Source organism: Oryctolagus cuniculus, chromosome 6, assembly GCF_964237555.1.
Source record: "Oryctolagus cuniculus chromosome 6, mOryCun1.1, whole genome shotgun sequence".
NCBI classification, from domain to species: Eukaryota; Metazoa; Chordata; class Mammalia; order Lagomorpha; family Leporidae; genus Oryctolagus; species Oryctolagus cuniculus.
Genome location: NC_091437.1, coordinates 75,888,274 through 75,906,833, shown reverse-complemented (window position 1 = coordinate 75,906,833; position 18,560 = coordinate 75,888,274). Strand labels below are relative to the sequence as shown.

Here is an 18,560-nt window from a genome sequence, read left to right as displayed (position 1 = left end):
ATGGAAAGCCAAGACACTCTGGAAACAAAACAAAACAAAACAAAACAACAACAAGAACAAAAAAAACAAAAACAACAACAACAAAAAACAAACCTAAATGAAAGATCTCTGCAAGTGAGATCTCAGTAGAAAGAACGGGTCATCAAAGGAGGGGAGGTACCTTTCTTTGAAGGGAGGAGAGAACTTCCACTTTGACTATGACCTTGTCTAAACAAGATCGAAGTCAGTGAACTCAAGAGGCTTCCATAGCCTTGGAAACTCATGACTAGAGCCTAGGGAGATTACTGACACCATAAGCAAGAGTGTCAAATTGTTAAGTCAACAACAGGAATCTCTGTGTACTTATTCCTCATGTGGGATCTCTGTCCTTAATGTGTTGTCCAATGTGAATTAATGCTATAACTAGTACTCAAACAGTATTTTACACTTTATGTTCTGTGTGGTGCAAACTAATGAAATCTTTACTTAATATACTAAATCGATCTTCTGTATATAAAGATAATTGAAAATGAATCTTGATGTGAATGGAATGGGAGAAGGAGCGGCAGATGGGAGGGTTGCGGGTGGGAGGGAAGTTATGGGGGGAAAGCCATTGTAATCCATAAACTGTACTTTGGAAATTTATATTTACTAAATAAAAGTTTAAAAAAAAGAAAGAGTTAGAAAACTGTCACTAAACAATAAAAAAATTTACAAAAACTGCTGTTCTTGTAGTGGGGATGTGTGGGTACAGGATCTGGGAGGCAGTCTATGATCCCTCACACAGAGGGCCCAGGCTGTTCCAAGGCCCCCAAAGATATAGAACAAGATGGACAGCTGGATAGAGGAGAGCTTTACAGTTTTCTCTGGACTTGAAATTCTATCTTCCATATCAGTACAGGCACTAGATTACATCCAAAATAAACCTTTGCTAGTGAATTTCTTTTTTTTTCCCAGCACCATTTATTGAATAGACTGTCCTTACTCCAGGAATTGGTTTTCGATCCTTGATCAAATATAAGTTGGCTGTAGATGTTTGGATTGATTTCTAGTGAATTTCTTTGGTTAGCATTTTCCTGAGAGTCTGTGAGATTGCAGAAGTGCCTATAGTAGGAAGAACTTGCAGTTGGGAGCCCCACAGCCTAGATTCACATCTTTGTTCTTAATTCACTCGCTGTGAGACCTTAGGCAATTAAAGTAGATGCAGTTTACAAGACTTCATCTATACTGGGGGTGATGATATTTCCTGTCCACGGGTTGTTGGAGGGGACTTGTTTAAATCCATTCAAGCTTAAACATTTAGAACAGTTGCAGTAAATTGCCTGCACACTCAGTGAAGGTTACTTGTTATCTTTTCTTTCTATAAGAAGGTATACAATAAGAAACAAATTTTCATTTAAACAGTTGAGAATGACAATCCTACTGTGACCACAGAGAATGAAGTGTTGAGGAGGATCCAGAGGCTCCCTATGAGCTCAGATAGACGAAGTACAGTGATGGGCTGGGGTGTGCCTGTGAGGATTATCAGAATGAAGTTCAGAGAAGCATCAATCTCAATTTTCTCTCTCAGTACTTTATTTTACATGCTTATTTTAATAATATTGATTTTCCTAAAATGTTGCACTCATGTGATAAGCAGAAGATAGGGAGATATTTGAAATTTCCATTTAATAATCAGGTTGGATATGAAATTGAAATTCTAATTATGGTAAGACTAAGGGGGGAGAAGTACAAGGGAGCCCCTTAAGGGGTTGAGCTGTGCCCTGGTGAGAGGTGAAATTTCCTTGCAGAACCCTGGCAGAAGTTGGGGGCAGGACAAGGTCAGTACTGTGTTTTGGGGTTGTAGCATAGGGACGGGAGATTACAGTACTTGCCCTCCCCAGGGATGTTCTGAAATATCTCTACTTCACTCAGGACAACCATGCCATTCTGTTTCAGCAACGTGAGCATACAAACATATTTCACCATGCTTTCTTTCCTTCACTGCAGGGAGACAGCTGTCCCTTGAAGGCCGGCATACAGTTCTCTCCTCTGGCACTTTGAGAATTGACCACGTGGCCCAGCACGATCAAGGCCAATACGAATGCCAAGCAGTCAGTCCACTGGGAGTGAGAAAAGTGTCTGTCCAGCTGACCGTAAAACCCAAAGGTATTGAGTGCTGTAATTCATTTTCATATCCTGAAGGCAGCACTTCTTTCTGTGTCTTTTACATACTCAGCAGGGCCTTGTTACTTAGAGTCTTTTTTTTTTTTCATTCATAGGAAAAAAGTATTAAATACTTTTCTTCCAAAGAATCTCTTATATAACTTCTTTGATAACTTTATTTCTATTGATGGTAATTATGATTGTGTTATTAAAAATTATAATTTTATGTTTTCTTAATAAGTTTTTACAACTGATTCATGAGCTTCGCCTGCATGGACAGTCTCACAGAACGAGGCAGATTCTTATGCCTGATGGGCTGAATCTTGATTTACCTTGATGTATTTTTTATGCTCAGGGGTTGGGATTTTTATGGCTCAGACACACTGCTTCAGGCTTATCATGTGGAAAGCTTGAACTTAGGTGGAAATGGAAAAGTGAATGAGCTCACAAAAATGTATAATAGGTGGAACCATTTTATCTCCAAGATTATAAACAACAATCTTTCCCCTATAATAACTGCCCCCAGTAATACCTTGAAGAACCTTTACCTCTTTCCTCTTAGGAAGCAGTTTTTAAATGCTTTTTGGGCATTTTGTCTAAGTTTTCATGAGTTTTATATACTATGAAAGTCTTTTTTTGTCTAAGATGTCTCAGTTTCAAATTTTCTTATGTGTTCTTTTACTATGGATATTCAAATACTATTTTACTTAATGAATGCTTTCTTGAATAAGTTGTTTTTTAAAAAAAATATTTATTATTTTTACATGAGAATCAGAGGTGGGGTCAGAGTGAAACTGAGAGCTCCTATCAGTTTGGTTCACTCCCCAAATGTCTACCGTGACAGTTGACTGGACTGGGGATGTGGCTAGGATCTGGGGACACAAACCAAGTCTTGCTTGTGGATGGCAGGAACCCAATTGCTGGAGCCTGCTGTTAGGTGTGTGTTGGGCAGGAAGCTGGAGTTGGATTCTGGAGGCTGATGTTAAACCCAGGTACTGCAATATGGGAGGCAGACATCTTAACTCATCGCTAGGCTAAATGTCCATCCCTTCTAAGGCTTCTTTTGTCTCATTATTTAATTCTTTTGGGGAACCCCCTATACTGTATACACTACAGTGCTTCTCAAGGGATGTTATGTCAATCACTTGTGGGGTGGGTTCCTAAGACCTTTTCAGAGGATTTTCTGCTTCAAAACAATCTCACAATAGTATCAAGATGTTATATGGTTTTTTACCAGATTGACATTTACCCTAATGGTGGAAAAGTCATGGTGGATAAACCCACAAAAGTCTTTGTATAAACCATTGCATTGACACTAAATTCAACAAATAACTGCTATATTCTTCACTTGCAGTGAACAAAAAAGCAATTTCACTTAAGAATGTTCTGAAATGGGAATATATTGGTTTTAATAAAGCTCAAACCATGACTTTTTAGTAGGATGTATGATGAAGGAAATTGGCAAAAGAAGCTACCAATCGTCAAAATTTGGAGAGTGTTAAGGATTTTTCACAATTATCAGAAGAAGCTTTTAAAATATGTCTATATTTTCCAAGCTCTTATTTTTTTACTTCAACCCAAAAGACCAACTGTAGGAGACTGAATTAAAAAAAAAAAAAACAGTTACCCTATTACTGAGATTTGTAACACAATGTTATTCTACTCACTACTCTTATTTTTGGAAAATACAGTTAATTTTCATAAAAATAGAAGGGTACTTCAAAAACTTAATTAACAAATCAAATTGAAATCCATGTATGGTTTTCTCATGGTACTCAGAACGTTTTGAAGACCACTTATATATCCAATTTCAAAAATTTTTGCACTGAAACATATATATTTTAATTCCATTTCTTCCCACAAACTTGTTGACATACCCTTGTATGTTGTCTATCTGCAAATATTATGAGCTTAAGGTTTTAGTTTTTTGTTTGTTTTAAGATTTATTTTATTTATTTGAAAGGCAGTTACAGAGAGATGGGTAGAGACAGGAGGGGAGAGAAAATTTCATCTACTTGTTCACACCAGACCAAAGCCAGGAGCCTGGAGCCAGGAGCCATCTTTATCTCCAAGGTTGGTGCAGGGGCTCAAACACTTGGACCATCCTCCACTGTTTTCCCAGGCACATTTCAGGAAGCTGAATTGGAAGTGGTGTAATTAGGACTTGAGCCAGCGTCCACAGGCGATTCTGGCATCTCAGACAGCAGCTTTAGTTGCTATGCCACAGCTCCAACCCCTACAGTTGTAGTTTTTAAATAAACAAATGAAAATTCTCAGTTTTAATTTCTATTATTTTAAGCACAGTTATATATACCCTACATAAATAAAGTCTCAGTGCTTGAGAATAATTGTTAAAATAAAGTAAAGGGTTTCTGAGATCAAAACATTTGAGAGTTATTCATTAATTGGATCTTCTTTGTTTTATTCATAGTTATCATTTTTCTCTTAAATTCTTTTTAACTTTATTTCCATGTCTTTTCTTTTCTTTTTCACATGCCTAACATCTCTATTACTATGTTGTCAGTGTGTCTCTTTACACCAGAGATGCTTCTATCCTTAAGTTTTGAAATGGTTTTCCTGCTTGTATTTTTGCTTAAATACAAATATTTATAAAATTATAATTTTATATAAAAAAAAACTATGTAATGAACCAATTCCAGAGGAGATAGAAATCTATACAGAATATATGAGGAGAAAATATGTTGCCCAAGATGAGAGCAGAGCAGATACTCAACTTACCCTGTGGCATGGATGCATAGAAAGTTAATTATCCTATATACAATATGGGGGAGAGATCTTCCTGAAGTAAGAGTGTGTGGGCAGCTGCTTGCCCAGGGAAAACTGTCTCATATCTGTGCAAAATTGCATGAACAAAAATAATTAATTATAAGTAATAATGAATATAATTCTGTAATTATAGATTATAATGAGTCCAGTGGCATATTAAAAATACTGGTGGTATTTATTCTTGAAATTCAAGGATGATACAATGGTAGGATTGATATATTTTACTGGATTTAGGGAGGAAAATGATGATTCTTTTCATAGATACTGAAGAGAAATCTGTTAAATTCAACATTAATTCTCATTAAGTGACACAGTTCTGAATAACATGATAAAATAGATATACTGAACTCATCAGCCAGAATCTTGCTAGTAGAGAAATGATATAATGTCTTCATTAAAAAAAGGAATAGTCCAAGAGTTTCCATTGTCATCGCTGTCATTTAATATAGGATTGGAATAAAAAATCATTAAAATTAGTTAAGAGGCACAAGAAATAATAACCAGGAAAATTCTGAAAAAGTACCATAATGAAAAAGGATTTAATCATACTAAATAATAAAACACGTAATATACCTATAGTAATTAAAATAGATGATATATTAAAGGAATTAACTTACATTCACAGCTTTTTTGCATAGATATGAGAGTTGCTTTTTTATTTTTAATGAACTCATAAGATTTTGTTATAAATATTACACTTATATAGAGCATTCATTTACTATAAATTACCCAGATAATATATTAAAACCCAATATATAATCTACAAATCTATTCAATTTTATCAGGGAATGAAAAGTGTGTAAAAAGATGGCAATTCTTCTCCTGGAAGAAAAAACAGCAATCCCATAACAAGGGTTAGAGATACCTCGGTAGACACATGGACAAGCTTCAGCCTGTCACCCAGGTTTAGTTCAGGAGATGCTTCCAGGTAGGAAGAGGAAAGATGTGCTTTGCAGAGGCCAGCCATGGTGTGACCTTTCACTTTTGTTATGGATCACTCTCTTCAGGTCATCAGGACGCTGTGCATGGACAACTTCCAGGAGTCCCCTGTGCTTGGTTCAGAGGCCACTTTGATATTCCCGCACTACTCTTCTGTGACTTGGGAAACCCAGCTTAAACCATTGACCTTCATGTCTCTTCTGACCACTAGTCTATTCCACAGCTCCAGCCAGCGGGGTTTCTGCACCCAAAGGGCAGTGAATTCAGGGGAACTACTTAAAAAATGGCAGAAGCCACCACTTTCTGCTGATACCATCCAACCATGAGGGAGATACCTCTCTGTGCACCAACAGCTGTGCCAATGACGCCTTGTCTCTCAACTGGGCCATTGCTCTCTAGTTCTTTTTACCAGTGTTTTTATTGGTCAGGTCAAGTCACTGAGTAAGCAGATATCCAATGAGGGAAATATAGTCCTTTTTTCCTTTCTGAAGGCACCCTCAGTTTTATGACAGCCAATGCACCTCTCCATTTCCAATGAGAATGAAGGATGTGAAGGATGTCTTGTCCCCCGCCACCACCACCACGACACACACCCATCATGGCACCACCCCAAAGATGCAGACTTCCAGGTCTCCCAGACTGACTCTCCATTGCTAGGTATGGGCAGACCGTTCCTCTTGTAATCAGTAAGCCCTGCACAGAGGGGACTACTCCATCTGCTGTTGGTCCTCTGCTCTTCCAAGATGGCACTAATCTCACCTTTCTCCTCTGCCACAGGCCTTAGCAGCAATACTGGGACAACTGGAAACATCCTCTCTACACCTGTGACCTGTGATTTCAGACACTGTCTGGTCTCACATTTTTCTTTATGGCTCTATTTTGATTCAAAAACATAACTTCTGGGGATGGTATTTGGTATAGTGATTAAGACTCTGCCTGGGACACCTCAACAGGCCCTGCCTCCTCTTATGGATTCCTGCTAATGCACATTCTAGAGGCAGCAGTGCTCAGGACCCTGACATGGGAGACTCAGATTGAGTTCCTAACTCCTGGCTCAGACCTGGCCCAGCCATAGTTGTCCTGGGCATTTTTGAGGAGCAAACAGTGGATGGAAGATCTCTGGCTTTGTCTCTCTGTCTTTCTCTCTGTGTGTCTGATTTTCAAATAAATAATTTAAATCAGCAAAAAATTTTAGAGATAATTTCCTTTCTTTAGAGATTATGCCTTAACTATAAATTTAATTTATATATTATTTAAATCTGGATACTTTATACACTGGATACTTTATACACTATTTTAATTTCAAAAGTTTTCTTAAGAAGCAAATATTGAGTTAATATGCAGGATCAATAAGACTGTGTTTTGGGCTATATGAGGTATATGTGGCTTTTGTGGATGCTGTGGATTCATTTGTGATATTCCTGCATAATTTCCCCAGAGGGCACTGGCACATGAGTTATTATTTATTCATATTAACCATATAATTTATTTATGATGATCATTTTCTTTAATCTAAAAATCCATGAATTTTATCTTTTTAAATTTTAACATTCTTATTTCAGTCATTGTATTAAGATACAAAGATAGCTTTCAGTTTATGAAATCCTGTGAAATTATTTGCCTTTATACATACAGAACATTGAAAAAGACTATTAAGACGTTTTCACGTGTGGTTATTTTTTTCCTCATGTCTTTGATATATGGAAAATACAGAGCTCTCTATCAGAATGACATTGATTTATGAATATGTCTTGCATCCAGATGCTCAGTAATTATAAATCCTTTTTGAAGAGTTCTCATCCAAACTATGTTTTTACCACCTGGAGTCCACAACAAGACAGTATATAGAACAATAGCTAAAATCAGGATCAACTGATCTACAGCAAATTGACATGCCTTATGTTCTAGCTGTCATGATTTTGTGACTCTGTTTTCTCATTTTTTTTAAAGATTTTATTTATTTATTTGAGAGGTAAAGTTAGAGACAGTGAGAGGGAGAGGAAGAGAGAAAGGTCTTCCAACTGCTGGTTCACTCCCCAAATGGCCTCAATGGCCAGAAATGGGCTGATCTGAAGCCAGGAGCCAGGATCCAGGAGCCTCTTCCTGGTCTCCTATGTGAATGCAGGGGACCAAGTGCTTGAGCCATCTTCTACTGCTTTCCCAGGCCTTAACAGAAAACTGGATCAGAAGAGGAGCAGCTGGGACTTGAACCAGTGCCCATATGGGATGCCAGTGACACAGGCAGAGGATTAACCTACTGTGGCACAGCAACACAGCTCAGTTTCCTCATTTAATAGTTGTTAATGGCTATGACCATCTTTAGGAAATAATATTAGTGTTGTTCATTTTCAGTGTTATAACTATACCAGAATTAATAATTCTATTTTTCCTTAGCTTTTTGTGCTTCCCATGTTTTTTCAAAAGACTGTGAAAAAATTTGAAATCCATGCATTTTTTTACAATATGCAATTTTCATGAACTTTTTGAAGATCCCATCATGTGCAAATATTTCAATTTTTGGCATCAGAATAAGCATATTTTAAACTTAGTTTTTGAAATCCCCTTGTATATCTATCAGATATAATCCTGTTAATATTTATCAGTATTTTGCTATTCATACAGGGATTAACAAATTGACCAACAGAGAAGAAAGCACATATATGAAAGTGGTGGCTTGGCTCCTGACTACAGAAACTAGTTCTGCTCAATAAATTGTGCTGGGCTGAGACTAACATTGTGGCATGGTGGTATAAGCTATCTCTTGCAATGCCAGCATTCCATATGGACACTAGTTTGACAGCTCCATTTTCAATCCACGCTAATGGCCTGGGACAGCAATGAAAGATGACCCAAGTGTTTGGGCCCCTGCCATCTACCTGGAAGACCTGTATGAAGCTCCTGGCTCATCGCTTCATCCTGGCCCAGCCCTTGCCCTTGTGACCATCTGGGATCACTCCCTCTCTACCTGGAGCTCTTACTTTTTTTTTTTTTAGAGATTTATTTATTTATTTGAAAGTTAGAATTACAGAGAGAGAGAGAGAGAGAGAGAGAGAGGTCTTCCATCCTCTGGTTCACTCCCCAATTGGCCACAATGACCGGAGCTGCGCTGATCTGAAGCTAGGAGCCAGGAGCTTCTTCCGGGTCTCCCATGCAGGTGCTCTGCTCTCCCAGGTCACAGCAGAGATCTGGATAGGAAGTGGAGCAGCTGGATCTCAAACCGGCACCCACATGGGTTGCTGGTGCCTCAGGCCAGGCATTAACCCACTACGCCACAGTGCTGGCCCCAAACTCTTACTTTCAAAATAAATAAATAAATAAAAATAGATAAATAAATAAATCTCTTTTAAAAAAAATGTGCTTGGGGGCCGGCCCTGTGGCACAGTAGATTAATCCTCCACCTGCGGCACAGGCATCCCATATGGGCGCTGGCTCAAGTCCCGGCTGCTCCTCTTCCAGTCCAGATCTCTGCTATGGCTTGGGAGAGTAGTGGAGGATGGCCCAAGTCTTGGGCCCCTGCACCCACATGGGAGACCAGGAAGAAGCTCCTGGCTCCTGGCTTTGGATCGGCGCATCTCTGGCTGTTGTGGCCAATTGAGGAGTGAACCAGCGAATGGAAGACCTCTCTCTCTCTGCCTCTCCTTCTCTCTCTGTGTAACTCTGACTTTCAAATAAAATAAATAAATCTTTTAAAAAAAATGTGCTGGACAACTGGCTATCCATGGGGAAAAAAAAATCACATCCTTACTTTACCCTAACATCCCAAATTAATTCCAATACAAAAAACACTTTAGTATTTAAACTGCACATTTAATTATTTTTCAATTAAAAGATAATTTTATGATAGCAGTACAGAAGTACAAAGAAAGCACAAAAATTACTAACTTAAACTACTAACTTAGGAGACTTCTATTCATAAGTCAGAAACAGGGTAACTGACAAGCATTTTTTGATATCTGTAATATATGAATAATTATCCAATTCAATAAGAAAAAAGACAAATCAATTAGCAAATGGGGAAAGACAGTATAATTTTGAGAAAGTTAAATTTGGCATGATTATTGGAAATCAATGTCTGTGAGATCGTTGTTTTATAAGCATAAAACTAAATTGTAGAATCATGGTCATGGCTGAGTCATTTAGAACTAAGGAGGTTTGTTGAGTGTTGAATGAGGAGAGGAGGGTGATGATGGGCCTTCTCGGAATGTAGAGAGAATGAAAAGTGGTAAAGGATTTCCTGAGAGAATGCCCAACACAACAGAGAACCCCAGAGGAGAAAGTCTTCACAGTCAGAGAAAATGCAGTCTCCAGCAGAAAGTGATCAAATGCATCAGAAGACTGAGAAAGTTGTTTTCAATACAGACTGGAATGTTTATTTATTTTAGATTCTGAATATAAGGACTTTAACAAAAGCAGTTTCATGTATTTCAAGGAAACCAAAGCTTTAATGGAAGTGGGCTATTACCTAAATGGTGTAGAACAATGATAAGCAGAGACTTGTTGTTTTTCAAGAAATTCTTTCGTGAAGAAGAAAGAGAAGCATTAAGGGAAACAGGAGAAGCAGTAAGAAGGTTGCAGGGAGCCAGTGCTGTGGGACAGTGGTTTAAGCCACCATTTGCAATGTTAGCATCCCATATCCAGTACCATTTCAAGTCCAAGCTGCTCTAATAATATGCCTGGTCAGGTAACAGAAGCTGACCCAAGTAGTTGGTTCCCTGTCATTCACATGGGAGCTCTGGATAGAGGTCCAGTCTCCTGAGTTGACCTGGCCCAGCCCCAGCTATTGAGATCATTTGGGGAGTGAACCAATGGATAGAAGATCTCTCTCTCTCTCTCTCTCTCTCTCTCACACACACACACACACACACACCCTTTCAAAAGAAGAAGGTATCAGGGGAGATGGGGCAAAGAAGGGCCTGTTTTTCTAAGGTATTTTCCTAAAGGAAGGGGAGACCAAAAAGATGCAAAAGAGCAGTGCACCAGGTCCTTTAAGGCCTCTCAGGTAGGAATATGGGCTGAGATTTGCAAATTCAAAAATGTGAGTGGCGTGACTGGCCTTTAAGAGATGAGCAGAGGTATTTCTTTGTTTAGATGAGGCCAGAATGAGTGTATATGGATAGATACCTCTATCTACAGAAGACACAGAGTATGGGGAGTTGAAGAATTTATGTCTGATGGCTTCTGTTTTCTCTGAGGGGTAGAAGATGCAGCTATTTTGTAGGGGAAACATGTTCAGAGAGGTGGAGTAGGTCACTTGAAAGACTAGTAGGTGCCTGGAGCTCTTTGTTATTGTTACACAGGATCTGAAGTGACAAGGATAGAATGTCCTGACAAACCAGGGCATTGGATCATTCTATTTTTACTCCAGATATTCTCGGGAAGAAGGTGAAAGAATTCCATGGAGGGATGTTGAACAGAAAGACAATGACGTAAAGGAGTTGAGGGTTTGGGGAGGAAAGTGGTAAAGGTAATGGAATTTGGAATCTCAGCTGAGAAGGTAAGGGCAGAAAATTAAGAGGGTGTTGACCAACAGGAAGGAGGCAGAGGTCTTAGGAGTCTGTGTGAAGTCACAATGAAGACATGAAAAGACAGCAGAGAGAGGAATTTGCTTTAGGGTGTGGATTAGGTATTTCCAAAATATTTTAAGTGAAGCCACAGTCTATGGTAATGAGTAGCTGTTGTGACAGGAAGTAAAGCTGTTGGTGATATAGGAAATTGGACAGTGGAGGCTATGAGGGGAACAGTTAGATGCTGGAGGTTCCTTGTTGAGTCAGGGATGTCACTGTCTAACAAGTTCACCTTGGGCCTTATGGAGTGTCCACTCTGCACCACTGGAAATTTGTCAACCGTGGTCTCAGAAAACCTCAGCAACATGTTAACTTAGCATATATTGTAAAATTCAGATACATAAGAAATATGATCTCATATAGGAGTAGGATCTATTCAATTTTTATTTATTTATTAATGAGGCAGAGAAACAGAAGCAGGCAGACACAGAGAGACAGAGGCCCCATTCACTGGTTCATACGCCCAAAGGCCTTTCATAACTAGGTCTGGGCTGAGGCAGAAGCCAGGAGCTTTCAATCTGATCCAGGTGCCCTGTGGGTGGCAGGGATCCAACTGCTTGATTATCACCACTGGCTCACAGACTGCTTTAGCAGGAAACTGGTGTGAAGACTGGTGGTGGGTATCAAACCCAGGTACTTTGATATGGGGCGTGGGAGTCTTAATTGCTAGAAAAAATGCCAGCTCCCAGAACAGAATCTTTTTTATCCTAATCAGTAATGTTTTCATTGCCACCGTGTATCTTTTTCCAGAAATACAAAAAAGACGCAAGAAAGATATGACACAAGTCCTTATACTTACTACTCAAGTGAAGAAGTAAACATTAGAAATATGCTCAAAGGCTGTGCTGATTTCTCTTCCTTCTTGGCTGCTCTCAACTCTGACATACTTGCTACTAATCTGAGCTTGGTGTTTGTTATTCTCTTTCATGTCAATGTAATTGATTTATTTTAATTAAATTTTATTTTGAGTTAATCATAGATTCATATTTGGTAACAAGAAATAAGAAATTCCATTTGTATTTTACCCGGCTTTCCCAGCATCTTTCTAGACAATCTTTAAAATATCACAGCCAAGCTATTGACATTGATATTGTCAAGATACAGAACATTTTGTTACTGCAAGGACCCTTGCGTTGCCCTTTTAAAAATCACACCCCATTTTCCTACCATTCTCACCTCCTCCATTCTCCTCACCTCCTCAAACCCTGACAACCACCAATCTGTTCCTCCATTTCTGTAATTTTGTCATTTCAAGAATGTTGTGAAAATAGAATCGTACAGCTTGCAGCCTTTTGAGTTAGGCTTTCTCACTCAGCATAATTATCTGGAGACTATTCCAGGCTGCATGTGTACTGATAGCTCATTCTTGTGTAGTTACCCATTGTATGGACATATCACAGTTTGTTTAATCACTCACTTATTGAAGGGCATCTGGGTTATTTTCAACTTTTGGCTATTATCTTTTAAAAAAAATATTGATTGATTTATTTGAGAAACAGAATGATGGAGGTGTTGTGGGGGAGAGAGAGAGAGAGCAATTTTCCATAAGCTGGCTTAATTCCCCAAATGGTCACAGCTCTTAGCTGGGCCAGGCAGAAATTTGAAACCAAGATCTCCATCTAGGTCTCCCATAGTGGTTTCAGGGGTCCAAGTACTTGAACCATCATCCACTGCCTCTCAGGTGTATTAGAAGAACGTTGAATCTGAATTGGAGCAGCTAGGACTCAAACCAGCACTCTGATACAGGATTGGATATTCCAAGCAGCAGCTTAACTCACTGTACTGCAAATTAGTAAAGCTTCTGTAAAGATTTATTCATGTAAAGTTTTTCTTGTGAACTTAAATTTTTATTTCTCTAAGTTCTTAAGAATATAATTAGGCCGGCACCACGGCTCACTAGGCTAATCCTCTACCTTGCAGCGCCAGCACACCGGGTTCTAGTCCTGGTCGGGGCACTGGATTCTGTCCTGGTTGCCCCTCTTCCAGGCCAGCTCTCTGCTGTGGCCAGGGAGTGCAGTGGAGGATGGCCCAAGTGCTTAGGCCCTGCACCCCATGGGAGACCAGGATAAGTACCTGGCTCCTGCCATCGGATCAGCACAGTGCGCCGGCCGCAGCGCACTGGCCGTGGCGGCCATTGGAGGGTGAACCAACAGCAAAGGAAGACCTTTCTCTCTGTCTCTCACTGTCCACTCTGCCTGTCAAAAAATACAATACAATAAAATAAAATAAAATAATATAATTAATAGGATATATGCTGGTTGAATTTTTACATTTTTAAAAAAATATTTATTTATTTTCATTTTATTTGTAAGGTAGCACACACACACACACATTCCGAACTGCTCACAGGAGCTATCCCGAAGCCAAAATCATGGGACTCTGTTTGGTTTTCTCATGTGAGTGGCAGGGACTCCAACACTTAACCCCTTACTTCCTGCATCTAAGTGTTTACATTAGCAGGAGGCTGTATTTGGGAACAAAGTCAAGACTGGAACACAGACACGCTGACACAGGATGTGGGCATCCTAGAGGGGATCTTAACCACTGACCCAAACACCTGCTGCAACATATTTAAATTTTTAACAAGATTTCTAAACTCTTTTCCCAAGTAAATGTATTATGCTACTGCCCTATCAGCAATGGATGATTTTATTTCTGTGTATCTTGTCAATAATTTATGCTTTTTTACCCAAAGGAAATTAAATTGGCAAACAAAAAAGCTGTCTGCACCTTAATGTTTATTGCATCTCAATTCACAATAGCTAAGACCTGGAACCAACACCAATGCCCATCAACAGTAGACTGGATGAAGAAATTATGGGACATGTACTCTATAGAATACTATACAGCAGTCAAAACCAATGAAATCCAGTCATTTGCAACAAGATGGAGGAATCTGGAAAACATTATGCTGAGTGAATTAATCCAGTCCCAAATGGACAAATATCATATGTTCTCCCTGATCCGCAACAACTAACTGAGCACCAAAGGGGAACCCTGTTGAAGTGAAATGGACACTATGAGAAACAGTGACTTGATCAGCCCTTGTCCTGACTGTTGATGTACAACGTAATACTTTATCCCTTTTAGTATTTTTTTTTTTTGTTCTAGTACTATAAGTTGAACTCTGTAATTAACACACAATTGTTCTTAGGTGTTTAAATTTTGACTGAAAAGTGATCCCTGTTAAATATAAGAGTGGGAATAGGAGAGGGAGGAGGTGTACAATTTGGGACATGCTCAAGCTGACTTGCCCCAAATGGTGGAGTTAGAAACGTACCAGGGGATTCCAATACAATCCCATCAAGGTGACATGTACCAATGCCATCTCACTAGTCCAAGTGATCAATTTCAGTTCACAATTGATCACACTGATAGGTCTAAAAGTCAAAGGGATCATATAAACAAGACTAGTGTCTGCTAATACTAACTGATAGAATCAAAAAGGGAGAGAACGATCCAACATGGGAAGCAGGATACACATCAGACTCATAGAATGGCAGATGTCCTAAATAGCACTCTGGCCTCAGAATCAGCCCTTAAGGCATTGGGATCTGGCTGAAGAGCCCATGAGAGTATTTTAGGCATGGAAAGCCAAGACACTCTGGAAAAAAAAAAAAAAAGACCTAAATGAAAGATCTCTGTGAGTGAGATCCCAGTGGAAAGAACGGGGCCATCAAAGAAGGAGGTACCTTTCTCTGAAGGGAGGAGAGAACTTCCATTTTGACTATGACCCTGTCAGAATAAGATCAAAGTCGGCAAACTCAAAAGGCTTCCATAGCCTTGGCAACCCATGACTAGAGACTAGGGAGATTACTGACGCCATAAACAAGAGTGTCAAATTGTTAAGTCAACAACAACTTATGTACTTTAGTACATAAGTCACTATGTACTTATTTCTCATGTGGGATCTGTCCTTAATGTGTTGTCCAATGTGAATTAATGCTATAACTAGTACTCAAACAGTATTTTACACTTTGTGTTTCTGTGTGGGTGCAAACTGATGAAATCTTTACTTAATATACACTAAATCGATTTTCTGTATATAAAGATAATTGAAAGTGAATCTTGATGTGAATGGAATGGGACAGGGAGTGGGAGATGGGAGGGTTATGAGTGGGAGGGAAGTTATGGGGGTAAAGCCATTGTAATCCATAAACTGTACTTTGGAAATTTATATTTACTAAATAAAAGTTAAAAAAATTATGCTTTTTTAAAATATTTGCAATTTTGGTAAGTGCATAGAGGTAGCTTATGACTTTTTTTAAGATTATTTTAAAGGCAAAGTTACAGAAAGAGAGGGAAAGATGCAGAGAGAGAGAGAGAGAGAGAGAGAGAGAGAACTTTCATACATGAGTTCAATCCTCAAATGGGACACAATTGCCAGGGCTGGGCCAGGTCAAAGTCAGGAGCCTGGAAACCCATCCTTGTCTCTCACATGGATGGTAGGGGTCCACAAACTTGAACCATTTCCCATTGCTTTCCTAGGCACTTAGCAGAGAGATGGATCAGAAATGGAGCAGCCAGGGCTCAAACTGGTGCACATATGGATGCTGGCATCCCAGGAGAGGGCTTAACCCTCTGTATCACAATGTCAGTCCCCTTATGTAGATTTAATGTGCATTTCTGTACTAATTCATGAGGTTGAGCAATTTTTCATATACAGATTTGTCATCTATAGATCCTCTTCAGTATAAAGTCATTAATTTTGCTTATTTTGTATTTGTTTATTTTTATTGTTGCATTTTTGGAACTCTTCATGCATTTTAGATAGTCTTTATTGCTTATGTGTCTTGCAAATATTTCCTGCCAGCCTATTTCTTGTCTTTTCATTCTCTATAGTACAAAATTTTGTAGTTTTGATCAAGTCTAGCTTATCAAATTTTCTTTGATGAATTGTCCATCTTATGCAAAGTCAAAGAACTTTGGCCTTAGATTCAAAGATTTCTCTTATATTTAAGTTTGTTGTCTATTTTGAGCTAATTTGTGTCAAGTGTGAAACTTAGACCGATATTCACTTTTCTGCTTAAGGCTATAGCATTACTCTGGCATCATATAGAAAGTCCTCCATTGGATTGCTTTTGTATGTATGTCAAAACAAACTGGACACACTGGTGTGGTTTTTTTTCCCATTTTTTTAAATTTATTTTTTAATAATACAAGTTTCATAAATAGAACTTTAGGAATATAGTTATTCTTCCCACTTACCTGCCCTCCCACCTACATTCCCACCCCTCCTCCTCTATCCTCTCCTTTGCCAGTCGCATTCTCCATTAAGATCCATTTTCAACTAACTTTGTACATAGAAGACGAACTCCATACTAAGTGAAGATTTCAACAATTTGCACACACACACACAAGTGTTTGACAACTAGTTTTACAGTTAGCTCTCATAATACATATAATTGAGGACAGAGATCCTACATGGAGAGTTAGTGCACAGTGACTCCTGCTGTTAATTTAACAGTTAATACTCTAGCACTCTTTTGTATGACATTAGTGACTACCCAAGGATATTGAGATGAACTGCCTAGGCTATGAAAGCCTTTTGATTTCACAAACTGTCAGTATTTAGATAAGGCCATAAGCAAAGTGGAAGTTCTCTCCTCCCTTTAGAGAAAAGTACATCCTTTTTTGATGGCCACTTCTTTCTGCTGTGGTCTCACTCATAGAGATCCTTCATGAAGAAGACTTTTTGCCACAGTGTCTTGGCTTTCTATGCCTGAAATACTCTCATGGGCTTTTCATCCAGACCAGGAAGCCTTAAGGGCTGATTCTGAGGTCAGAATGGTACTTAAAACAATTGTCATTCTATGAGTCTGCTGTGTGGAATGGCTCCCATGTAAGAACATCCTCTCCTATTTAATTCTATTATTATTATTACCAAACACTTGATCCTATTTATATGATCACTTTAACGCTTAATCCTATCTATATGTTCACTTTAACACTTAATATGATAACTTTAACACGTAAGATGGCATTTGTACCACCCACTTTAATGGGATTTGGAGGTCACATGACAAATTTTTAAACTATACCTTCAGAAGTAAATCCATAGGACTGTATGCAGAGCTATTCAGCTTTACAGTTACAAACTACCTCCTCCCTATCTTATTCCCACTCATATTTTTTTTACTGAGATCTGTTTTCAATTGACTTTATACACATATTATTAACTATGTTAAGTAAAGAGTTCAACAAACAGTATGAAGAAAAAATGAAAAAACAAAAAAACGAAACTGTTTCTTGACAGTCAAGATGAAGGCAGTTAAAGTTGTCCCTTCTTGAAATGTCAATTGCACTTCTACCATTTTCCTTTTAGGTACTCTATTAGTACTGACAGATCAGGGAGAATATGTTGTATTTGTCTCTTTGGGACTGGCTTATTTCACTAAGTATGATGTTCTCCATATTCATCCATTTTTGTTGCAAATGACTGGATTTCACTTTTTTTATTGTTGTGTAGTATTCTATAGTGTACATATCCCATAATTTCTTTATCCAGTCTTTAGTTTACAGGCATTTAGATTAATCCCATGTCTTAGCTATTGTTATTTGAGCTGCAATAAACATGGAGGTACAGATAACTCTTTTGTTTACTGATTTTATTTCACTTGGGTGAATTACCAGGAGTGGGATGGTTGGGTCATATGGTAAGTCTATATATAGATTTTTCAGGTATCCCTATACTGTCTTCCATTGGGGCTTTTTATCAGGTAATGTTCCTACCAACAGTGATTAAGGTACCTTATGCCCTACATCCTCGCCAGCATTTGTTGTTTGTTGGTTTCTCTATGAAAGCCATTTTGAGTGGGTTGAGGTAAAATCTCATTGTGGTTTTAATTTGCATTTCCATTTCCCTGACAATAGTGATCCTGAACATTTTTTCATGTGTCTGTTGGCCATTTGAATTTCCTGTTTTGAAAAATGTCTGTTGAAGTCCTTTGCCCATCTCTTAACTGGGTTGTTTATTTTGTTGTTGTGGAGTTTCTTGATCTTTTGTATATTCCGGTTATTAATCCTTTATCAATTGCAGAGTTTGCTAACATTTTCTCTCATTCTGTGGGTTGCCTCTTCACTTTACTGAGGTGGTTTTTTTTTTTTTTTTTTTTTTTTTTTTTTTTTTTTTTTTTTTTTTTTTTT

At 38.4% G+C, this 18,560-nt stretch overlaps 1 protein-coding gene across 1 annotated transcript in view; it reads left to right on the top strand.

Moving 5' to 3' along the window:
* Positions 1 to 18,560, top strand: part of PXDNL (peroxidasin like) — a 519,551-nt gene that overhangs the window by 381,862 nt on the left and 119,129 nt on the right. Inside the window, exon 12 of the mRNA XM_002710472.5 lies at positions 1,969 to 2,127. Coding sequence (XP_002710518.3) covers positions 1,969 to 2,127 — 159 coding nt within the window. The remainder of the gene's footprint in view (positions 1 to 1,968; positions 2,128 to 18,560) is intronic.